Below are 23,435 nucleotides of genomic sequence, written 5' to 3'. Positions count from 1 at the left end.
TAGCTGAACTTCCTGGGTTGTCTATATTTGCTATGATGTTATCCTTCTATTTCTTGAATCCCCTACAAACAGCATTTTGTCTCTGTTACTCCTCAGTAAGATAATCAGTGACCTTTACCTTATTAAACAGTGGCAATTAAGGTTCTTATTAAACATAGTTGATAACTTCCTCCTTGAAATAATTTTTTCCATTTAGCTTTTAGAATATCATACTTTGGGCAAATGAGGGGTGCTTTCTCTTGACTCACTGCCTCTCTTCAGTGTCCTTTGCTGGTTCTCTTCTCTTCTGTATGACCTGTATTTTTATAGTATCTCAGGGCTCAACCACTGAATTTGTTTTCTCCTTTCATTCCTTTCTTTTTGAACCTGTACTCTTCTCTCCACATTGATGCCCTTGATTCTTTCATGTAATTTCATCACTTTATTTATTTTTAAATGTTTATTTATTTATTTGGCTGTGTCAGGTCTTAGTTGGCGGCACTTAGGATCTGTGGGCTCCAGAGCATGTGGGCTTAGTTGCTCAGTGGCATGTGGGATCTTAGTTCCCTGACCAGGGATTGAATCTGTGTCCCCTGCATTAAAAGGCAGATTCTTAACCATTGGACCACCAAGGAAATCCCTAATTTCATTACTTTAAATATCTCTAAACAGATAACTTCCAAACTTACAGTCTCAGTTTGGATTTCTTTCCACTCTGAATACTCATGCAACTGTCTACATAGGATCCCACTAGGACAGCTTTCAGGTATTTCAAACTGAAGGCTCTACATACAAACTTTTCTTCTCTCTAACCTCCTTCTGTAGCCATATTCCATCAGTTCATTGTCAGTTCCATTTTTTCAGACTACCATGTATGTGGGAGTATGTTGAGTGACAAAGTAGACTTCTAAGTATGTGTCATTGAGCTTAACTGTGTCATCTGTCACCTGTCCACCCTTCTTGGAAAGCTAAAAGTGGATATTTAGCTAGGTCTATTACCACCTTGAATAAAAGAAACTTCTGAAAAGAGAGACAAGACTGATAAGCAGCTAACAGTGTTTGCCACAAAGAACCATCAAAAACTACTAAATTTTAAATATAATTGGTGATTAGAGTTTATTTGCTTGGGAAAACTTTTATTATTTCTCAATAAGCTCAAATAAATGGGATTTTAATGGTAGATAGAGTGGTATCTGTTACTTAATATAGGTGAGGGCTCTCAATAGTCTACAAATGTGGTATGAACCATAAATCCAGTGACTATTGAGAAATTAGTGATTTTGTGTGTGTGAGTTTATGTGACTGAATTATAGAGGATTTTAATTTAGATTTTGAGATAAATAAGAAATTGGAAGAGATGGTCCTTAAAGTCATAAAGATTATTTTTATTGTTAATTTTGTTTCTTTTTTTGTTTTTCATAGAATGTTGGCTCAATTAAGAAACATCAGGGAGATAAATTCAACCCAGTGGTAAGTAGTTTTAATTTCTTTTGTTAGAAAGTGTTTCCATTATTATTATGCCTTTTATTTGGTTGGCACCTCTTCCTCCACTGTTTTTGTATCTGCCGTTTTAATCCTGATTTATAAAGTGGCTCTTAAATCACAACACTAAAATTTTAATGAACAGTCCCTGTGTGGATCACTTCCTGTTCAGATCAGGTCAGTCTTTCTCCCTGCGCTTTACTTCCTTGCAGTATTGTGTAAGGGAGGATCTCTTTGGATTTCGTTACTCATTTCTCTCTCATGTGGTGCTTTCCTTCTCTGACCTCATTAAGGTCCTCCTCCTTTCTTATCAATCAGCAGATTTAGTCTGCTAAATTAGCATCCATTTTTGTATTTGTTCAAGGACCACTGAATTTATTCAGAGGTCTCAATTGTTCTTTTCACTGCCTCTGTCCACAGGAAGTTCTGTTTTGTTTTAATTCTGAAAGTTTTCATTTTAGATATAAACTCTTTGCAGTTTCCTAGAGCTAAGTATCTAATTTTTTTTTCTGAATTCACATTCTTTTCTGAGAAGTTCTGCAGTATGATTAGGACTACAGAAACGTCTTAGAGGTCATCTTACTTCCATTAGCAATTATTCTGCCCTGCAAATTGCCTTCTACCTCAAGTGCCGGCACATATGATTGAAATAATATACTAAAATAAACATACTCTTCTTTTTTTCTGACCACTCTGTATAGCACATGAGATCTTAATTTCCAGACCAGGGATTGAACCCAGGCTTTCTTTATTAGGAGTGTGGAGTCTTAAGCACTGGACCACCAGGGAAATCCCCGCACCCTTAAATCATTGTATTTGGTAATAGCATGTCATGTCCATTATTCTCAGCTGGGAGTTATGCTTTTTAAGGCCATATTTTGTAAATTATTGAATACTATCATATATAAATATAAGCATATTGTAGTTATAATATGAACCAGAGTAATAGTTTGAAGTATTATATTAGTGCTGTCTCTGTAGTAATAGAAAAATGTTCCTTATCTTTTCTTACTCAGTTTGGTATCCATTAGCCACCTGTGAGTACTGAGTGTTTACAATATAGTCAGTGAGACTGAGAAACTAGATTTAAAATTTCATTGGATTTAATTTGAATTTTCAGGTTAAAATGCCACTCCGTCTACCATATTGGAAAAAGCATGTAGTTTTTCCCCAGTTTTCTTAAGTGTCCCCCTTAGTCATTATCAGTTGAAAAAGAAAGTGTATATTCATTTTTAGAATCTTTTTTTCATTATCTCATTAAACATACAAGTATAAGCTAAATTCCCGTTTAGTGATTAAATATCAATAAAATGCTTATTTTGAGTAAAATACACCTTCATATAAACATAGGTTAAGCATATTCAGTAAACTTTATTGACAGTAATTTTTTTTTATTGAGTATAGTTTATATATAATGTTACATTAGTTTCAAGTATATGACATAATGATTAGTATTTGTATATGTTGGAAAATGATCTTTACAATATGTCTAGCAACCATCTATCACCATACATAGAAGCAATTTGTGTGTGTGTATGTGTGTGTGTGTGTGTGTGTGTGACAAGAGCTTTCAATCTACTATCTTAGCAACTTTCAAATATGCAATACAGTATTATTAGCTGTAGTCACCATGCTGTACATTACATCCCCATGACACAGAAATTTTAGATAGAAACATTTGATGTTTGACATTATTAGTGTAAGGGAGGAAAGATTTTCCCTTCCTCCTGTTAGGGTTCCTGGCTGGGTCTGAAAATTTAACTGACAGAAACAGATTAACAGGAGAAAAATGTATACATTTGTTTAAGTATTAAAGGACACAGGGAGCCTTTGTAAGGAAAGAAAGACCCAAAGAAACAGTTAAACGAGTATTTTTATGTGATGTTTGATGAAGTGGACTAGAAATACAATAGATCAAAGAGTAAATGTAGTAAATGAGGAGATTTAGCAGGCCCTGTTCATTAGAATTTCTCTCCCTTCGTCTTTAGAGATACCTTCTAGTATAAAGAGGACACCTTTCACAGAAACATGTTTATGACCTGTTTCGGGGGGAAAGGCGCAGAGATCAGAGTGACCTTCCTGCTTTTGCTATTTTCTCAAATTCCTTTAGTTTAAAACACTAAGTATTCCGAGTACCGTATTTGTCCTTAACTCCCATCAGTTGTTTGTCTCTGTAAACCCTAAAGGAGTATGTAGTAAAGACCTATTGATATTTGAATTCTGAGATGAGTATATCCTAATATATTGAGAAATAGTGTAGTGCAGTATGAGTACAGAATCAGTTTCTTTATGGAAAATGGGGATGATAATAGTATATGCCTTAAGATATATGAGGATGAAATGAGAATAAGCATATAGTTTATTTGAAGAATTTAGCACAATGCCTGGTGCACATGGTGATTAAGTAAGAATAGTCAGATTTTATTTTCTTTACTTGCTAGGGAACTACTTAAGCTTACTGTCAAGCACTTTTAAGAATATGATATAATTTGATGAGTTAGAAGCAGTGCCTTGCAGATTCATGTTGGAGCCTGAGGCAAAAGAGAAAAATTAGTCATACTGATTCTGTCTTTATTTTTAAATTAACCATGGATTAATGAATTATTTTTCCAAGAGTTTGATTTTTTACAAAAATGTTGCATTAAAATATTTAATTTGATTACTGAAGGGTTTTACTGTGTCTGAGGCATTTGCCTCACTGGCTTCAACCTAGTCTTGGCTCTGGGTAGAAGTAATCTAATACTCTAATGGAGTCTTCTGCCAAAGGCAAGAATTTTTTATTATTCTGCAGAGAATTGATAACATTAATTAGAAGTCATTCTTATTTTATTGTGGTGGGCTTTTTTTTTTTTTAGTAAATTAATGTTAGCCTTCTAGTTGGAATTAACCTCTGTATTTATGTATGTGTTCTTAATAGCCTTGAGGATTTTCACTAATTCAGAATTGAATCTTTCCCCCAGTTATATTGAAATAATGAAGTCTGCACTTTATTGAAACAGGTTTCTTCTCTAGTAAACTTTAGAAAAATTAAAAGAATGACATTAATTGAAACAAAATATACTTAGCATAGATTGGAATTTTGATGTGGGAGAGTTACAGGAAAGTTAAATGGCTGGTTAGAGAGACCTGAAAATATCTTTACACTCCCACTTTTCTACTCAGAATTGCATATAGTCAAGTTCTTGTTTAAGAAGCAGCTCTTAATCAGAAGTTAAGTAATTATCTTTGTTATATTAGTGTTTTTCTTGTTGATGAGGAGACTTATAAAGTATAGTTCTTTTCAGTTCCATTCAGTAGCTCAGTTGTGTCTGACTCTTTGCGATCCCATGGACAGCAGAACTCCAGGCTTCCTTATCCGTCGCCAACTCCCGCCCGGAGCTTGCTTAAACTCATGTCCATCAAGTCAGTGATGCCATCCAACCATCTCATCCTCTGTCATCCCCTTCTCCTGCCTTCAATCTTTCCCAGCAACGGGGTCTTTTCCAATGAGTCAGTTCTTTGAAAGGTGGCCAAAGTATTGGAGTTTCATCTTCAGCATCAGTCCTGCCAATGAATATATTCAGGGTTGATTCCCTTTAGGATTGACTGATTGGATGACCTTGCAGTCCAAAGGACTCTCAAGAGTCTTTTCCAACACCACAGTTCAAAAGCATGAATTCTTTGGTGCTCAGCTTTCTTTATGGTCCAACTCTCACATCCATACATGACTACTGGAAAAACCATAGCTTTGACTAGACGGACCTTTGTCAGCACAGTAATGTCTCTGCTTTTTAATATGTTGTCTAGGTTTGTCATAACTTTTCTTCCAAGGAGCAAGCGGCTTTTAATTTCATGGCTGCGGTCACCATCTTCAGTGATTTTGGAGCCCAAGAAAATAAAGTCTGTCACTGTTTCCATTGTTTCCCCATCTGTTTGCCATGAAATGATGGGATCAGATGCCATGATCTTAGTTTTTTGAATGTTGAGTTTTAAGCCAGATTTTTTACTCTCCTCTCTCACTTTCATCAAGAGGCTCCTCAGTTCCTCTTGGCTTTCTGCCATAAGGGAGGTGTCATTCTGAAATGGTTCTTTTAGAAGCATATAAATGGTTACTTTGAACTGTGGTGTTGGAGAAGACTCTTGAGAGTCCTTTGGACAGCACAGAAATCAAACCAGTCAATCCTAAAGGAAATCAACCTGAATATTCATTGGAGGGACTAATGGTGAAACTGAAGCTTCAGTACTTTGGCCACCTGATGTGAAGAGCCAGCTCATTAGAAAAGATCCTGATGCTGGGAAAGATTGATGGAAGAGAAAATGACAGAGGATGAGATGGTTGGATGGCATCACCGACTCAATGGACATGAGTTTGAGTAAGCTCCAGAGGTGGTGAGGGACAGGGAGGCCTGGTGTACTGCAGTCCACGGGATTGAAAAGATTCGGACACAACTGAGTGACTGAACAAACAACAACAACAAATGGTTACTTTTATGGTCATTTTGTGAAGTACAAAGTGCTTGAGTTTATTTTTAAATTCACTATAAATTTGAGTGTGAAGTGAAGTGGGCCTTAAAAAGCATTACTACGAATAAAGATAATGGAGGTGATGGAATTCCATCTGAGTTATTTCAAATCCTAAAAGAAGATGATGTTAAAGTGCTGCATTCAATATGTCAGCAAATTTGGAAAACTCAGCAGTGGCCACCAGACTGGAAAATGTGTTCTCATTCCAATCCCAAACAACATTCAAATTACAGTGTAATTGTGCTCATTTCACATGCTAGGAAGATTATGCTCAAAAGTCCTTCAAGCTAGGCCTCAGCAGCAGTATGTGAACTAAGAGCTTCCAGATGTACAAGCTGGATTTAGAAAAGGCAGAGGAACCAGAGATCAAATTGTCAACATTTGTTGGATCATAGAGAAAGCAAGGGAATTCCAGAAAAACATCTATTTCTGCTTTATTGACTATGCTAAAGCCTTTGACTGTGAATCACAACAAACTGTGGAAAATTCTTAGAGATGAAAATACCAGACTACTTTACCTGCCTCCTGAGAAACCGATCAAGAACCAGTAGCTAGAACTGGACATGGAACAGCAGACTGGTTCAAAATTGGGAAAGTAATCAGACAAGACTGTATATTGTTACCCTGCTTATTTAACTTTTCTGCAGAGTACATCATGTAAAATGCTGGGTTGGATGAATATCAAGCTAGAATCAAGCTAGAATATCAAGCTAGATTGCCAGGAGAAATATCAACAACTTCAGATATGCAGATAATACCATCATAATGGCAGAGAGTGAAGAGAAACTAAAGAGCCTCTTGATGAATGTGAGAGAGGAGAGTGAAAAAGCTGGCTTAAAACTTCAACATTAAAAAAGCTAAGATCATGGTATCCAGTCTCATCACTTCATGACAAATAGAAGGGGGAAGTGTGGAAGCAGTGACAGACATTTTTTTTCCTTGAGTTCCAGATTGACTGTGGACAGTGACTGTAGCCATGAAAAAGACACTTGCTCCTTGGAAGGAAAGCTGTGACCAACCTAGACAGCATATTAAAAAGCAGAGACATCACTTTGCCAACAAAGGCATGGATAGTCAAAGCTATGGTTTTTCCAGTGGTCATGTGAGAGTTGGACCGTAAAGAAATCTGAGCACTGAAGAATTGATGCTTTCGAAGTGTGATGTTGGAGAAGACTCTTGAGAGTCTCCTGGACTGCAAGTTCAAACTAGTCAATCCTACAGGAAATCAGCCCTGAGTATTCATTGCAAGGACTGATGCTGAAGCTGAAGCTCCAATACTTTGGTCACTTGATGCAAAGAGCCAACTCATTGGGAAATGGACATGAATGAATCTGAGTGAACTCCAGGAGATGGTGAGGGACAGGCGAGCCTGGCATCCTATAGTCCATGGGATCACAGTCAGATAGGACTTAATGACTGAACAACAACAACAAATATATGAAATTTGATAGGAAAGCAGTGTAAATGCATTCTGTTGAGTGTGCTTACAGAAGGGAATATTTATCTGTGATGTTTAGTTTGTTTTGAACAATTGTTATAATGCTTTTACTAAACTTATTTTTGTTTGCATATTTCAGTGTCTAAAAATGACTACAAAACGAAGTTTATTTGTGCGGTTGGTACCATGTCGTTGTCTTCGAGGAGAAGAGGAGACTGTCACTACTCTTGATTATTCTCATTGCAGTTTGGAACAGGTTCCCAAAGAGATTTTCACTTTTGAGAAAACTTTGGAGGAGCTCTACTTAGATGCTAATCAGATTGAAGAGCTTCCAAAAGTATGTTAATCTGGTCTTTCAAGAATTGCCTTTGGTTATTTTTATGCCTAGAAATATGATATTCCCAATGTTGCCATAATGCTGATACATATTATTGCCCCTGTCTTGGTTTAATTTCATCTTTAGGATATGTAACAGAATTCAGATTCTTTAAATTGAATTTTTAACCTTTATCTCTTCAAGTTAATTGCTTTATCTTTTCAAGTTAATTGCTTGTTTATGCAAATAATTTATATTTAATTCCTGTCTTATTAGAGCCACTAAGGTAGATAGTGAAGTGAAAGTCACTCAATCATGTCCAACTCTTTGTGACCTCATGGACTATATAATACAGTCCATGAAATTCTCAAGGCCAGAATATTGGAGTGGGTAGCAGTTCCCTTCTCCAGGGGATCTTCCTGACCCAGGAATCAAACTGGAGTTTCCTGCATTGCAGGCGGATTCTTTACCAGCTGAGCTACCAGGGAAGCCCAAGGTAGATAATAAGACACTACAGTTTCTGCAGCCAACAGATTTACCTAGACAAAGAATTGAAATTAATGTTTTTCTAGTTTCCATGAGACCTTGATCTACATTATAGTAATTGAAGATAAATTGTCCTTTTAGCTATCATGTCAGAATTTTGTTTTTTTAACAGCTTTGCAGAGGTGCTATTCTGTTTTCCCCATTTCAATTTTGTTTGGAAAGGCTTTGGAGGACTTAATATTTCTGAAATGCAGGAACAACTAGCAGGAGAAAGTTGGTTTGTTGGCATGAAACATCCTCTCCCATTAACAACTTGCTTGCTAAAATATTTTATTTGTTACTTCTCTTTTTTCCTTAAATTCTAACCCGACTTCATCCCCTACTCAGTTTCTTATTTTTGCAGAGAAAGTTGCAATAGTTTTACCACCCAAACGATAGTGTTTTTTAAGCTGTGGGTGTAGACTCATTAGTGGCTCATAAAAATCAATTCAGTGTATGGGGCATTTCCAAAAAATAAACCCTTTATTTGGACTGGTGGATTTAGAAGACAAAAAATACAAGACATGCAATTAAATTGCAAATTTCAAATAAATAGTAATTTTTTAGTATAAGTGTGTTTCATGCAGTGCATAGGACATCTCTCTCACTAAAAAATTATTGTTTGTCTGAACTTCAAGTTTAACCAGGCATCCTGTATTTTATTTGGTAACCCTAACTATCATAGAGTAAAAAATAGAGTGTTGCATGTATCTATTATAACATAAAATATTTGTTTTAGATTTATGTGTGTGTTTATATACATCCTGGATGGCAGCATTGTTTTGAAAGAGTTGCTGTTTGGGTGGCTAGTATAGTAGTAAAATCATTCTGAAAGCCAGCACCATCTGAGATTGCCTTATAAAGAAATCTTTATATAGCTGTGGATAAAATATTAGAAGTTGTGAGTTGCATGTTCATGAATTTCTTCCCTAGGTTGTGATAGGGTACTTTGTAATTGACTGTTTCCTTGCATGTTATTTTTCAGCAGAGAATTTATCTTCCTTAGCTAGGTCTCCTAGAGAAAATGGAAGACCAAAATTGGTCCCATTTTCTAATCGCCACCAGTGAGGTCTCATTTTGGGGACTGTGTTGAAAAGAGAGAGGGATGCTGTGATAGTGCAAATAACTGAATCACTTATCATGCCTAGCAATTTTCCATTTTTGGAAGAATGTTCTCCTTAAATAGCATTTAGCCAGTGCCATCCTGCAGACAGTTTTGGTTTTTCCCAAAGACTTTACTTTTTAGAGCAATTCTAGATTCACAGCAAAACTAAGAGGCAAGTATAGAGATTTCCCAAGGCCACATAGTGGCTCAGATGGTAACAGATCTGTCTGCAGTGTAGGAGACCCAGGTTCAATCCGTGGGTCATCGGGAATATCCCCTGGAGAAGGGAATGGCAACCCACTAGTATTCTTGCCTGGAGAATTCCATGGACAGAGGAGCCTGGCCAGCTACAGTCTGTAGGGTCACAAAGAGTTAGATGTGACCTGGTGACTAACACATGTACATAGGCTTACCAAATATGTAACCTGTCCCCACACATGCATGGCTTCCACCATTACCAACATCCCCGCTTTGGTACCAGAGTGGTTAAACCACCACAGAAGTTAGAACTGATGAACCTGTGTTGAAAAATCATAATCACCCAAAGTCCGTAGTTTACGTTATGGTTTGCTTTTGGTGTTGTGCATTCTGTGGCTAGCATAATGCATATAATGACATGTATTCATTGTTATGCAATCAAACATAGTATTTTCAGTACCCTAAAAATCCTCTGTACTCTGCAAAGGTTTTTTTTTTTTTTTTTTTTTTTGGTATGAAGCTTAGAAGTAGCCCATGTACTTACTGCCTTTGGTTAAATATATTTAAGTCACATTTTCATTATTGTGATTTTAGCATAACAGTATGTTTGCTCCCTTATTTTATTTTTCTCTCAAATCAGGGTTCTATATTTTAATTCATTTAAAACCAATTTTACATATTTGAATTTATATAAATATAACTTATAAACTTACATTTTGGAATAAGGATGCTTGAAACATAAAATCCAAAGTGAAAGTGAAAGGGTTAGTTGCTCAGTTGTGTCCGACTCTTTGCTATCCCGTGGACCATAGCCCCCCAGGCTTCTCTGTCCATGCAGTTCTCCAGTCAAGAATACTGGAGTGGGTAGCCATTCCCTTCTCCAGGGAATCTTCCTGACCCAGGGATTAAACCTGGGACTCCTGAATTGCAAGCAGATTCTTTGCCATCTGAGCTCTTGGGGAAGCCCTTTTAGTTGACTGTATTTAGTAGCCACTTATTTCTTATGACTCTAACAGAAAATAACACCATATGCTAGATTTTGTTAAGTGCATTTTGCCCAGGGTAGAAGTGTGAGGATATAAGTCATTCTGAATAGTCCAGTTGTATTCAGATCTATAATAGCATAAAATAATAAGAGGTCTTCTCTGGTATGTGTGTAGGTATAATTCATTCACTTTTAATGACATTAATAATATTTGTCTTTCTAAAGGTTAATAAATGAAATATTTAAGGAAACTGAAGGAATAATCAAAATCCTTCTCTACCTTGTTTCAACAGCAACTTTTTAACTGTCAGTCTCTACACAAACTGAGTTTGCCAGATAATGATTTAACAGCATTACCAGCATCTATTGCAAATCTCATTAATCTCAGGGAACTGGATGTCAGCAAGAATGGTAAGATTCTTTCTTTCTGACTTTTTGTGCTTGGGGAACATGTTAAATAAATAAAATTTCTTTTGTATTTTACCAGATAAAAAAGAATTTTAAAAGTTAGATTGCAGTCTGTTACATTAGGTTTTTTATATATGTGTATAAATTTATGAGAATTTAAAGCAAAGTGAAGAATAAGTATAAACATTTTTAAATGGCTTTAATTGAAATGCTGTGGATATGTGCATGCACATATGTGTCCTTAAATCTGCTTTTTTCATATATATATTTACTGCCATGTTTGTGATGATGAGAAATTAGTAACAACTAGCTGTAATGTCTGTTGTTGATAACACATTTTGAATCATCTGTAAGCATGGACTGTAATGTAGCTCCTAATGATATTGACGTAAAATATTTACAGTGTTAAGTTTTAAAAAAAGTGCTACATTAATGAATTGAACATCAGCAAGTACTTATTGAGAGACCACTCTGTGCCAAATACTTTATTAGGAGCTTGGATTACAAATTAATGATGAAAAGTAAAAGGACATAGTCACTGTTCTCTTGGGATACAATGTCTTGGTTTTGTGTGCTTAGTTTGATGAACATTAAAGTGTGGAAGAGATGTTCCAAATTGTTAATTCCTACCTTGAAGTGAGAGAGAAGTAACACTTAAAAATTTTAGAGTGCACATATTATAATATATTGGAATAATAGAATAAGCATTTCCCAAGAGCAAGGAAATCCTTATACATAACCACAATATCATTATCACTCAAGAAATTTGACACCGCATTTTCCCCGGTTGCCTAATAATGGCCTTTTTAGCTATTTGCCCAACCTACACCAAGTTAAAGATCACATAGCTTTCAGTTGTGTCTCTTTGATCTTTTAAAACTAGCTTGTCCATCTTTTTGTGACATTGTTTTTGTAGAGTTCAGATCAGCTGATATTTAGTTGTTAAGAGTTTTCTTCTTGTGATTTTATTTTAGGTTAGTTAATTTCCTCAGCTTCTTCAAGGGCAGTTTGAAATTTGTTTCCATTCCTCATGCTTAATAGAGTGGCAAGTATTGTGTAAATTCCAAAGAAAATAAACTTGATGATTACCATTGTAGCTGTACATACACTGACAGTTAAGTAGCATTGTAGAACTTTGGAATTGTGACATTAGAAGTCATTAAGTGTAACCTTCCACTCTGAAGGGTTGTGTCTTCTACTTTTTGGTGTTACTGATAAAATTACATACACCTGGGAAAGGCTAGTAACCAATGTTATTAGTCTTCATAGTATGAAACTTTTCCTTGGCTCAATAATGTACATGCTTTATTCTCCTCCTGAAAATGCAGTAATTCCAGACTTATACTTCTCTAAACTTGAGAATTGTGCAGTTATGCCCTACAACATCATTCAATCAGTATCTTAGACTTTCATACAAAGAATAACGTGTTTGAGTTATGACAACCCCTTGGACTGTAGTGTTTCTCTCTTTTTTTCATTCTAGCTTCAGCAATTCTTTGTGAATTAATGAAAACCTGCTTTATATAGTTCTGTCAGCTTGTGAGTGTTTTTTGAAGAGTTAGAGAGAATTTCTATGTGACCAAAAGATTTAGGATAAGCACTTAAGTATTCTGCTCTGAAAGAGAATGGTATTAGTTATTGTTATCAATAAAACCTTACAATTTATTTCATTAAAAATTAAGTTGATTTTGTCTATTCTTTTCTTCTCTTTCTACGTGATCTCATCTATTTTTTAAATGGCAGAATCAGTCCCTTGCCTTTTATTTGTTTTCTTCTCTTCTTAGTCTTAAACTGATGTCTAAATGCAACTGCGTTTCATTGATGATGAACAAAGTAAGTGAGGAGAGACAGGAAACTATGATTATGTCAGAGCCATTCCTTGACTGACAAAAATTCTAGTACTTCTAATTCCTAGTCTAATAGTCATCATTATAACTGATGTAATTAACCCATTTTGCTTTTATAGAGTTGAGAGTATTTTAATTAACTTGTGTAACCCTCAAGTATATGCTCATACGAGTCTACATTACTATTACTTTTTGGCCGTGCCTCATGACTTGTGGGATATCAGTTTCCTGACCACGGACTGAACCCAGGCCACGGCAGTGAAAGCCCAGAATCCTAACCACTAGGCCACCAGAGAACTCCAAGTCTACATTATTGAAAACAGGAATACATTATGCATATTACAGGGTGATGTGGTTGATTATGAGAATTTTGAGTTTCATTAGTTGTACATTTAAGTTAACAGCTTGCTTAAAAGAAAGGATAGCACGCTAAATGAAAGCAGTGTTTATCAAATTTTGGAATTAATTACATTTAGTATTAAGATGGCCATTATGTTAGAGATGGATGAGTTTCATCTTTTATTCTGAATGAGAAAATTGAATTACCCCTAAATATACCCCTAAATATTTTCTCTGTTACATCTCATCATGTTAAATGTTGCATAAGATGCTTTAATCTTGTTTCCAAGTTCTAGTATTCTTATCCTTTTAGGTATTTTTATCAGTTTAATCTAATGATATTCTATCTTAATATAACAGATATTTTTTTCATGTTTACTATCTATATGACCCCTGCTTAGAAGGAGGCAGGAAACATTGTGGCATACTTTATTAGTGTTTCAGCAAGCTGTATTTATTTAAAAGCACTTGTTTTAGGATTCTTTACTTTCATATTTTCTTAGTTTCTGATATTCTGATATTTCTTCCAGTGTTTCTCACTGGCAAGTAATATGGCTTAGTGATTAAAACATTTGTTTAGAAAGAGAAAAATTGAATTGTGTTTTGATCATTACTTCTTTGTTTATTTGCCATGTTGCTATATTTGGAAATTAATCTCATTCTCAGTTAGACTATACATAATTTCATCAATATTACCACTTCCTATTCTGCCCCATGAGACTGCTAACCACATTGTGGACCAGTGTGTATACAGGAAGTATATATTTTTAAGATGCTGATAGTTGTCTTCATTTTGTAAGGAATTCACTTTTTATCATTTGATGATAAAACTAAAGTCTTAATTTATGAGTGTTAATTTGTTCTTTTTCTTGTCTAAAGTTTTGGTTTATTGTTAGCTTTTTAAAGAAAAGAAAATCTCACCAGGCTGCTATGCCAAGTCACTGTAAATAGCAACTGGTGTTAGAGAAATTAACATTTAACATCCATTGTGTTCAAGTGGCTTCTTCTTTTTTTTTTTTTTTTTTATTGCTGCACTCTGTAGTATGTGGGATCTTAGTTCCCTAATCAGGTATTGAACCCCCGCATCTCCTGCATTGCAAGATGAATTCTTAGCCGCTAGACTGCCAGAGAAGTCCTGGCCTGTTTTCTTGAGCAGACTATTAGGGATGATGATTAAGATTATTTGCAAAAGGGGTTGATAGAGAAAGCTGATGGAGAGAGAAAAGAAATGAAGACTATCTAGCTGTCAGTTCTCTCTATATAAGCACACTGAATAAAAACTAGGAATTTTAATGCAGAGAAACCAGAAAGAGTAGCTCAGATCTTTCTGTCTGATATGGGAATGCTGGAGAGGTTAATTATGCCTTTTTAAAAACTGAATTAAAACATTCAGAAAGAATAGGTTGAAAGTTTATGAATCAAAACAGGAAGTAGTTCCTTGAATCTGCGAAAATCTGATGATTGGGGACAGAATACTGGAAAAGGCACATCACTTTTAAGTTCACAGAAGTTATATTGATTACAAGGGATTATCAGTTACTGGGGAAGTCACTTATTTTTCTCTGTTTTAAAATTTCTAGAGTTGTTGATTTGCTTAATAGTTAAAGTTGCTTAAATTCAGCTGTTTTAATAAATCAGCTTATTTAAGATAACGAAAGAAGAAAAATCATGTGTTAAACTGACATGGAACTTAAAAAACATAGTCTGGTGATTGCTGGTCACTGCTAAGTGTGTTGTTAATGTGGACCAGAAGTGGGGTCTGCAGTCACTGTGCCTTACCATAGGCCTTAGCACTCACTGTGTTATACCTGAGGCTAACCATACGTCTGTTATACCCTAGCCACTATGATCATTTACGTTTGCAATTTCTGGTTCAGACTCTTGACTGGAAATCAGTGTTACATTCTATACTATTTGTTACCATAGCCTTTAAAATACAGAAACAATAAAGAACCACTATTAACTTACATTGTACATTTGGCTTATTGGAGGGATATTGATGCCCTGTGAACAAAGATCCTCAGGATTACTTGTGATTGAGCCATGGGGATGGAAGGGGAGTCGCAGCGGGTGCTAAAAGACTTTATTACAGGATTTGGGCTTGTACTTGATGATTGGAAGAGAATTTAAGAATATGAGTGTTTGCTATGGATGGAATGCTGTCAAGAAGTATAATTCTGTGATTGAGAATATTAATAAATGTTATCTATAGGAAGGCAGATTAGAGCAAAGCTAAAGCTATAAGCACTAAAGCAGCAGCAGTCACACGTTAGAAGAAGGGATGGCTTGGACAAGAGTCACATTTTTTCTTTGTTAAGTCGTGATTACAAATACGCTTTGGTCTTGATCTCTTGTGGTTAAAGAATGGCCTCCTTTAGTATTGGTATTATGTGAAATTGCTTAGTTCAACAGGGAAATACCAAGGTCTCTCTTTGATTGCATCTTGTTCATAGAAAGACCAAGGACTAACTGATAGTACCTGGCTAGTTCTTAGATTAGATTTCAGGAGGTATTTTCTCTTTCTCAGCAGTAAAAAGAGAACTCTTCTGTAGATCCAAAATAGATTAATCTGAGCAGGATAGCCATGTTTAATAGTATATTCATTTTATTAAATTTTCGCAACAGAGACAAGTTTTTATGACAAGAGTATATGACAAAGAAACAATACCGTTGAAGTCAAGTAAGAATGAAAATGGAACAGGTAGTTGAAACTGCTAAAGAATTAAGTAATTCATGATAAAATTCAGGTTATGCATACTTTATGTATGAGGATGAAAGAGCCATCTTTGGAGACAAGCTAACACAAGCATTGAGCTTAGGCCTCATTGAGAAAGTGAGAACAAGGATTTGGTGGAAGTGAGGAAGTTAGTGATGCAGATATCTAAGGTAAGAATGTACCAGAAAGAAGAAACTGCCAGTGTACAGTTTGTAAGGTGAGAGTGTCCATGGCATGTATGAGAAACAGAAGACTATAGTAGCTAAACATAGTGAGCAAGGTGGGAGTGATAGGAATAGAGGTCAGAAAGGTAGGGTTTGGGAGCAGAAAGACAATGTAGAGCCTTATAGGCATTTGTATGTACTTTGACATTTACTCCCATTCAAGTGGAATCACTTGGAAGGGTTTGAGTCAGGTCATTCAGAGCATGATCTGACTTGCATTTTATTTTATTTTTTTTTAAATTTTATTTTAATTGGAGGCTAATTACTTTACAATATTGTAGTGGTTTTTGCCATACATTGACATGAATCAGCCATGGGTTTACATGTGTTCCCCATCCTGAACCCCCCTCCCACCTCCCTCCCCATCCCATCCCTCTGGGTCATCCCAGTGCACCAACCCTGAGTACCCTGTCACATGCATCGAACCTGGACTGGCGATTCATTTCACATATGATAATATACATGTTTCAATGCTATTCTCTCAGGTCATCCCACCCTCACCTCCCACAGAGTCCAAAAGACTGTTCTATACATCTGTGTCTCTTTTGCTGTCTCGCATATAGGGTTATCGTTACCATCTTTCTAAATTCCATATATATGCGTTAGTATACTGTATTGGTGTTTTTCTTTCTGGCCTACTTCACTCTGTATAGTAGGCTCCAGTTTCATCCACCTCATTAGAACTGATTAAAATATATTCTTTTTAATGGCTGAGTAATACGCCATTGTGTATATGTACCATAGCTTTCTTATCCATTCATCTGCTGATGGACATCTAGGTTGCTTCCATGTCCTGGCTATTATAAACAGTGCTTTGATGAACATTGGGGAACACGTGTCTCTTTCAGTTCTAGTTTCCTCAGTGTGTATGCCCAGCAGTGGGATTGCTGGGTCATATGGCAGTTCTATTTCCAGTTTTTTAAGGAATCTCCACGCTGTTCTCCATAGTGGCTGTACTAGTTTGCATTCCCACCAACAGTGTAAGAGGGTTCCCTTTTCTCCACACCCTCTCCAGCATTTATTGCTTATAGACTTTTGGGTCACAGCCATTCTGACTGGCGTGAAACAGTACCTCATTGTGGTTTTGATTTGCATGTCTCTGATAATGAGTGATGTTGTGCATCTTTTCATGTGTTTGTTAGCCATCTGTATGTCTTCTATGAGAAATATCTGTTTAGTTCTTTGGCCCACTTTTTGATTGGATCGTTTATTTTTCTGGAATTGAGCTACAGGAGTTGCTTATATATTTTTGAGATTAGTTGTTTGTCAGTTGCTTCATTTGCTATTATTTCTCCCATTCTGAAGGGTATCTTTTCACTTTGCTTATAGTTTCCTTCGTTGTTCAAAAGCTTTTAAGTTTAATTAGGTCCCATTTGTTTATTTTTGCTTTTATTTCCATTACTCTGGGAGGTGGGCAATAGAGTATCCTGCTGTGATTTATGTCGGAGAGTGTTTTGCCTATGTTTTCCTCTAGGAGTTTTATAGTTCTGGTCTTACATTTAGATCTTTAATCCATTTTGAGTTCATTTTTGTGTATGGTGTTAGAGAATGTTCTAATTTCATTATTTTACATGTAGCTGTACAGTTTTCCCAGTGCTGTTTATTGAAGAGACTGTCTTCTTGATTGTTTATTCTCGCCTCTTTTGTTGTAGATGAATTGATCATAGGAATGTGGGTTTATTTCTGGACTTTCTATACTGTTCCATTGATCTGTATTTCTGTTTTTGTGCCAATACCATACTGTTTTTATTAGTGTAGCTGTGTAGTGTAGTCTGAAGTCAGGACGATTGATTTTAGTTAGGAGCATGAGATTAAGAAATGTAATCTGTGTGGTGGTGCTAGTGGGAAAGAAGCTGCCTGCCCTTTGAGGAGACATAAGAGATGTGGGTTCAGTGCCTGCATTAGTAAGGTCCCCCGGGGGAAGGCATGGCAGCATTCTCCAGGATTCTTGCCTGGAGAAGCCCATGGACACAGGAGCCTGGCAGGCTGTAGTGGATAGGGTTGCACAGAGTCAGACATGACTGAAGTGACTTAGCATGGCACACCTGTGTATAAAACAGGTAGGCATCAAGGATATATTTTATATTACAGGGAACTATAGCCTTTATCTTGTAATAACTTTTAATGGAGTATAATCTGTAAAAAATACTGAATCACTATTCTGTACACCTAAGATGTAATACAGTAAATCAGCTACACTTAAGTTTAAACAGATCAATAAATGTGAAAATGTGTTCATTTCTAGGAAATAGCTCAGTTGGCAAAGAATCTGCCTGCAATGCAGGAGACCCTGATTCGATTCCTGGGTCAGGCAGATCCACTGGAGAAGGGATAGGCTACCCACTCCAGTATTCTTGGGCTTCCCTTGTGGCTCAGCTGGTAAAGAATCCACCTGCAATGCAGGAGACCTGGGGTCAATCCTTGGGTTGGGAAGATCCCTTGGAGAAGGGAAAAGCTACCCACTCCAGTATTTTTGGCCTGGAGAATTCCATGGACTGCACAGTCCATGGGGTTGCAAAGAGTCAAATATGACTCAGCGATCTTTCACTTTCTAGGAAATATCAGGAAAATATCTAGTTTTAGTTAATATCTCATTTATATCTATGAGGTTCAACCCTCTCAGAAAGTGTTTATTGGGAAAAAGTAAAGATACCATCAAATGTTGACAAGATATAAATAGGTATTGTAGTATGAAAATTGATATTGCCACCCTAGTAAAGAATTGGGAAGCTACTGAGTGACACTGATAACTATGTACCATGTCCTATTCCATTAGTGCACAAGAGAGGCAAAGACTCTCCTCTCAGAGAACAAATACTTCTAAAGATAAATACGTTAATCTGCTTGACATTGTCCCAGATATCACTGGGTTTCTTTACTTTTTGCCCTCTGTGTTTCAGAATGGCTAGTTTCTGTTGCTGTGTCTTCTGTCTCATTGACATTTTCTCCTGCAGTGACTAATCTTCTTTAAATCCTACCCTGTGGTTTTTTCCATTTAGATGTGTTGTTTTTATCATTTGTAAAGTTTCCATTTCTTACATTTAACCTTTTCCTCCCCATCATTTTGTTGATTTTTTTCCCTTTAAGTACCATAGCTGTTTTAAAGTCCTTTTTTAAAAATCTTATCTACGTAGAGAATAATACAGTATACCTGATGTGCCTGTCAACCAGGACTGTAACATACCGATCAGTATGTTACATGTATACCTCATACTTTGCCAAACAGTCTCTCTCATACATAAATATTTCAAGATGAAGCCACTCTACTGTTGCCACAATTTATAGAAAAACAGCTAACAGTAATTCCTTAATACCATTAGATATCCATCAGTGTTAACATTTTCTGATTTGAACCGTTACATGAACTCTGTAAATTCTAGCAAAAGTTTTTTAAACTGAATCATCTTGAAACTTTTAGGGAAAATTGACTTTTAATAACAACAACCATAAAAACCTTTCCTTAAGGAACCATTGAGCCCAGATTTTTGAAGTTGTTATTGAGATGATTGTAGAGTTACATGCATTTTTAAGAAACAGTACAAATTGGTACTCTTGTACTTAGCACCTACTTTCCCCCATTGATAATAATTGCAATTATTACAGAACAGCAGTGATGTTGACTGATAGTGATACGGTCTCCCGGTCTTGCTTGGCTTTTTTCTGTTTATGTGCCTGCAGGTGTGTGTGTAGTAGTAGGTTTAGATGTTTACCATAGGCAGTTCTCTTTGGTCTCCTCTATCTGGGTGGTTATTCAGTTTTTCTTTAGCTTTTTTAACCTGGATGGTTTTGATGATTACTGGCCAGTTTTGTAGGATTTCTCTTCATTTGGACTTGTTTGATACTTGCTTGTGGTTAAATTGGGTTGGTGTTTGGGAAGGAATGTGACAGTAGGTGTTGCACCCCTTCTCAATGCATCTGAAGATGAATTACACTGTGATCATACTGGTAACTGCTAGCCTTTAAATGGTTGAAGTGGTTGGTGCCTGTGAGAGTTCTTTACTCTTTCCCCTCTTAAAAATTAGTATGTGTTTTGGGGGAGAAGCTTTGAAACTATATTGATATACTGTTTTTCTTCATTCTTTTACCCACTAATTTTAGCATCCGTTGCTAAGTTTTGACTGATCAGTTATTGCTGTAGTATTTGCCAGTTGATGATTTTGTATCATTTCATTTTTCATCATCTGAAATTTTGTGGTTGGCTCTGTAATAAACTTGCTTAGAATCATACATTCATGAAGTTGACAGAGCCTTAAGTGATCCTATAGTGTCAGCCCTTTTGAATAGTCATGTTGTGTTAGTGAAGGAATGAGTTTTCTATTAATAGAATTTTGGGAACATTTTTTTAAGTTATTAGTTTGCATTCCTCTAATCTGGATTACAACAGTACTACTTAAATTTGGTCTGTGGATTGTTGCTAACTCAACTATTGTTGCTATATTTTTGCTGAGATAAGCTGAGGTAAGATTAAGTGCCTAGAAACTTCTGCCATAATTCCACTTGTCACATTTGCGTTATATTTTGCAGAAGTATTGGTGTATAACTGCCTCAGGCATGTCCATTGGCATATCTGATGCATATTCTCTATCAATACCTCTTCTATCTTCAGCTTTGCTTTCAGCTTTGTTACCCTAGATGTATTAGAGGCCAGCTCAATCTGGAACCCAGGATTTAAAAAGTAATGCCTCTTTTATATACTACTATATAAAAATTAGATAAATAATAAGGACCATAAGGACCTCCTATATAGCACAAGGAACTCTTCTTAATACTCTGTAATGACCTATATAGGAAAAGAGTCTTTAAAAAAATGAATATATGTGTATGTTTAACTGATTTACTTTTACTGTACAGCAGAAAGTAACACAACATTATAAATCAACTATACTCCAATGAAAAATATTTTAAAGTAGTGCGTCTTTTTATGTGAAAACACAGAAAGAATGCTGATTATTCTGAATTTTGGGTCCCTAACACCACACAGAAAAGGCACTGATTTTCTGATGAACGGCGAGAAGGAAAGGAGGGTAAAACTAATCAAGATAGTTTGTCGTTGTTTAGTTTCTTAGTCATGTCTGATAATTAGCAGTAGTCATAAAGAGGCAAAAGAGAAGAGAGAAATTTTTTTTTTTGAGATTTAAAGTTTTTAATTTCATAATTAGAAATTTTTGTGGAGGTGATTCTGTTTGATTGACATTGGTGGTGTCAGTTTATCAAGATTCTACTCCGTTGGTAAATTTTGAATCTGTAAAGTGTACGTTAATTATTAATATTGTTATGATTTTCTCCTTTGTAATAGATTCTTTACACTTAATGATTAATTATTTGTTCATTTTCTAGGAATACAAGAGTTTCCAGAAAATATAAAAAATTGTAAAGTTTTGACAGTTGTGGAGGCCAGTGTAAATCCTATTTCCAAGTAAGTTCTTCTCTGTTGAATTATGTCAATAAAGCAACTATAATAAAGTAGAATACTACTTTCTACATTTTAATCAGCAGTTAATATCAATCTTAAATCTATACAAAATTTTAGTTTTACATTGAAAAGGAACCTTTTTAATGCTCTTTCCAACCGCATATATTAGAAAGGTAAATTTGACATCCATACAGATAATACAAGTGGTGTTCTCCAAGTCCCATGGTTAGTAATTGTTAAAAATGAGACTAGGATCTAGGCCTCCTTAGCTCAGTGTTACTTGTACAATATAAGAATGTCTTCACTTGCACATCCAATGTGTGGCACACTCAAACTTTTGAAAATAAGAGAAACTGAAAAGTCAAAAAGCTAAAAACAAAAAAAGGAAAAAGCTAGGTGATTGGTTGTATTATATACCAAAGGTCACATATATTCTTTTGTGATCATAATGATTTGAAGCAGAATGCTTTCCTAGTAACAGAGGTGTTAAATTTTGAAAAAAACAGAATGACAAAGCAAAAGATGAATATTGTAAAGCATAGCTTAGTATAGCTAAAATGAAAGTTGAAACCAGCTTTCACATATTACAGTAAATCCCCTACATATGAACGAGTTGAGTTCTGAGAGTACATTCATAAGGCTGCTGCTGCTGCTGCTGCTGCTGCTAAGTCGCTTCAGTCGTGTCCGACTCTGTGAGACCCCATAGATGGCAGCCCGCTAGGCTCCTCTGTCCCTGGGATTAGCTACTCAATTAACACAATCGACTATACAGTACTATACTGTAATAGGTTTATAATACTTTCCACACGGATAATACATAAAAAACAAATAAAATATAAAGATAACATTTTTAATCTTACGGTACAGTACCTAGAAAAATACAGTACTACCAGCTACATCAGTGCTGCTTTTATGCTTGCTTCTGCACATCCTGGGCTTGAAATAAAGATACCATGCTACTTCTGTACTGTATATAATACTCTTCAGTAAAGTACACAGAAGCACAACCGGTTGTAGAGGACACATGCTTATGACAGTGTATTCCAGACACGTGAACTCTTATGTTTGAACCTGCAGATGCATGTTCGCATCTTTGAAAGCTCACAACTTCAAGGTTTGTATGTAAGGGACTTACTGTACAAATTTAACAGGTTTTTCCAAACATAGACAAACATGTAAAGGCAAACACGTAAAGATGATGTTTTACCTTTACCTGAAAATACTATTCTAGCATCAGGTTCTAGATCTGTAATTTCTTTTGTTAGCCAGAGGAAATAAAAGCAAAGTTATTTATAGGTTCTTATATGACCCTAAATGTTATTCAGCTTTTAATATTAGTTCTCATTTGGTCATTATAAAATTATATGATCTTTATTTGATTATTTAGGAACCAAATATTGAAATGGAAAATAATTGAAACCAGTAATTCTCAAATGGGGACAGTTTTGCTGTTGACAGTCATTTGGTAAATTCTGAAGACATTTTTTGGTTTACACAACTTGTGGTGGCCAGTGCTAGCTAGCTTCAAGTGATTTAGAGGTTTACACGACTTACGGTGGTGGGAAGTGCTAGCTTCAAGTGATTTAGAGGCTAAGATGCTAATGCAGAAGACAGCCTCCTGGCAACACAAAATTATCCAGCCCTAAAAGTCAGCTGGCTCACCAGGCAGCTCAGTGGTAAAGAATTCACCTGCCACTGTGGGAGTTGCTGGTTCAATCCCTGGGTCCTGAAGATTCCCTGGAGAAGGAAATGGCAGCTCATTCCAGTTTTCTTGCCTGGGAAAATCCCATGGACAGAGAAACCTGGCAGGGTGCAGTGCATGGGATCACAAGAATTGAACACGAGTTGGCAACTAAGCAACAACAACAAAAGTCAATACTGTCAAAGTTTAGAATTTTTATTTAATCCTTTCAATTTATGTTAGATAAGGTAAGTTTCTAGAGTGCCTGCTCATGTC

At 35.9% G+C, this 23,435-nt stretch overlaps 1 protein-coding gene across 1 annotated transcript in view; it reads left to right on the top strand.

Moving 5' to 3' along the window:
• Positions 1 to 23,435, top strand: part of ERBIN (erbb2 interacting protein) — a 126,460-nt gene that overhangs the window by 42,720 nt on the left and 60,305 nt on the right. The window contains exons 2-5 of the mRNA XM_068990560.1: positions 1,402 to 1,449; positions 7,542 to 7,739; positions 10,825 to 10,942; positions 21,403 to 21,481. Coding sequence (XP_068846661.1) covers positions 7,551 to 7,739; positions 10,825 to 10,942; positions 21,403 to 21,481 — 386 coding nt within the window. The 5' untranslated portion in view covers positions 1,402 to 1,449; positions 7,542 to 7,550. The remainder of the gene's footprint in view (positions 1 to 1,401; positions 1,450 to 7,541; positions 7,740 to 10,824; positions 10,943 to 21,402; positions 21,482 to 23,435) is intronic.

The sequence above is a fragment of the Capricornis sumatraensis genome, chromosome 18 (genome assembly GCF_032405125.1).
Source record: "Capricornis sumatraensis isolate serow.1 chromosome 18, serow.2, whole genome shotgun sequence".
NCBI classification, from domain to species: domain Eukaryota; kingdom Metazoa; phylum Chordata; class Mammalia; order Artiodactyla; family Bovidae; genus Capricornis; species Capricornis sumatraensis.
Note: the sequence above shows the minus strand (reverse complement) of the source record. Positions and strands in the feature narration are given on the sequence as shown.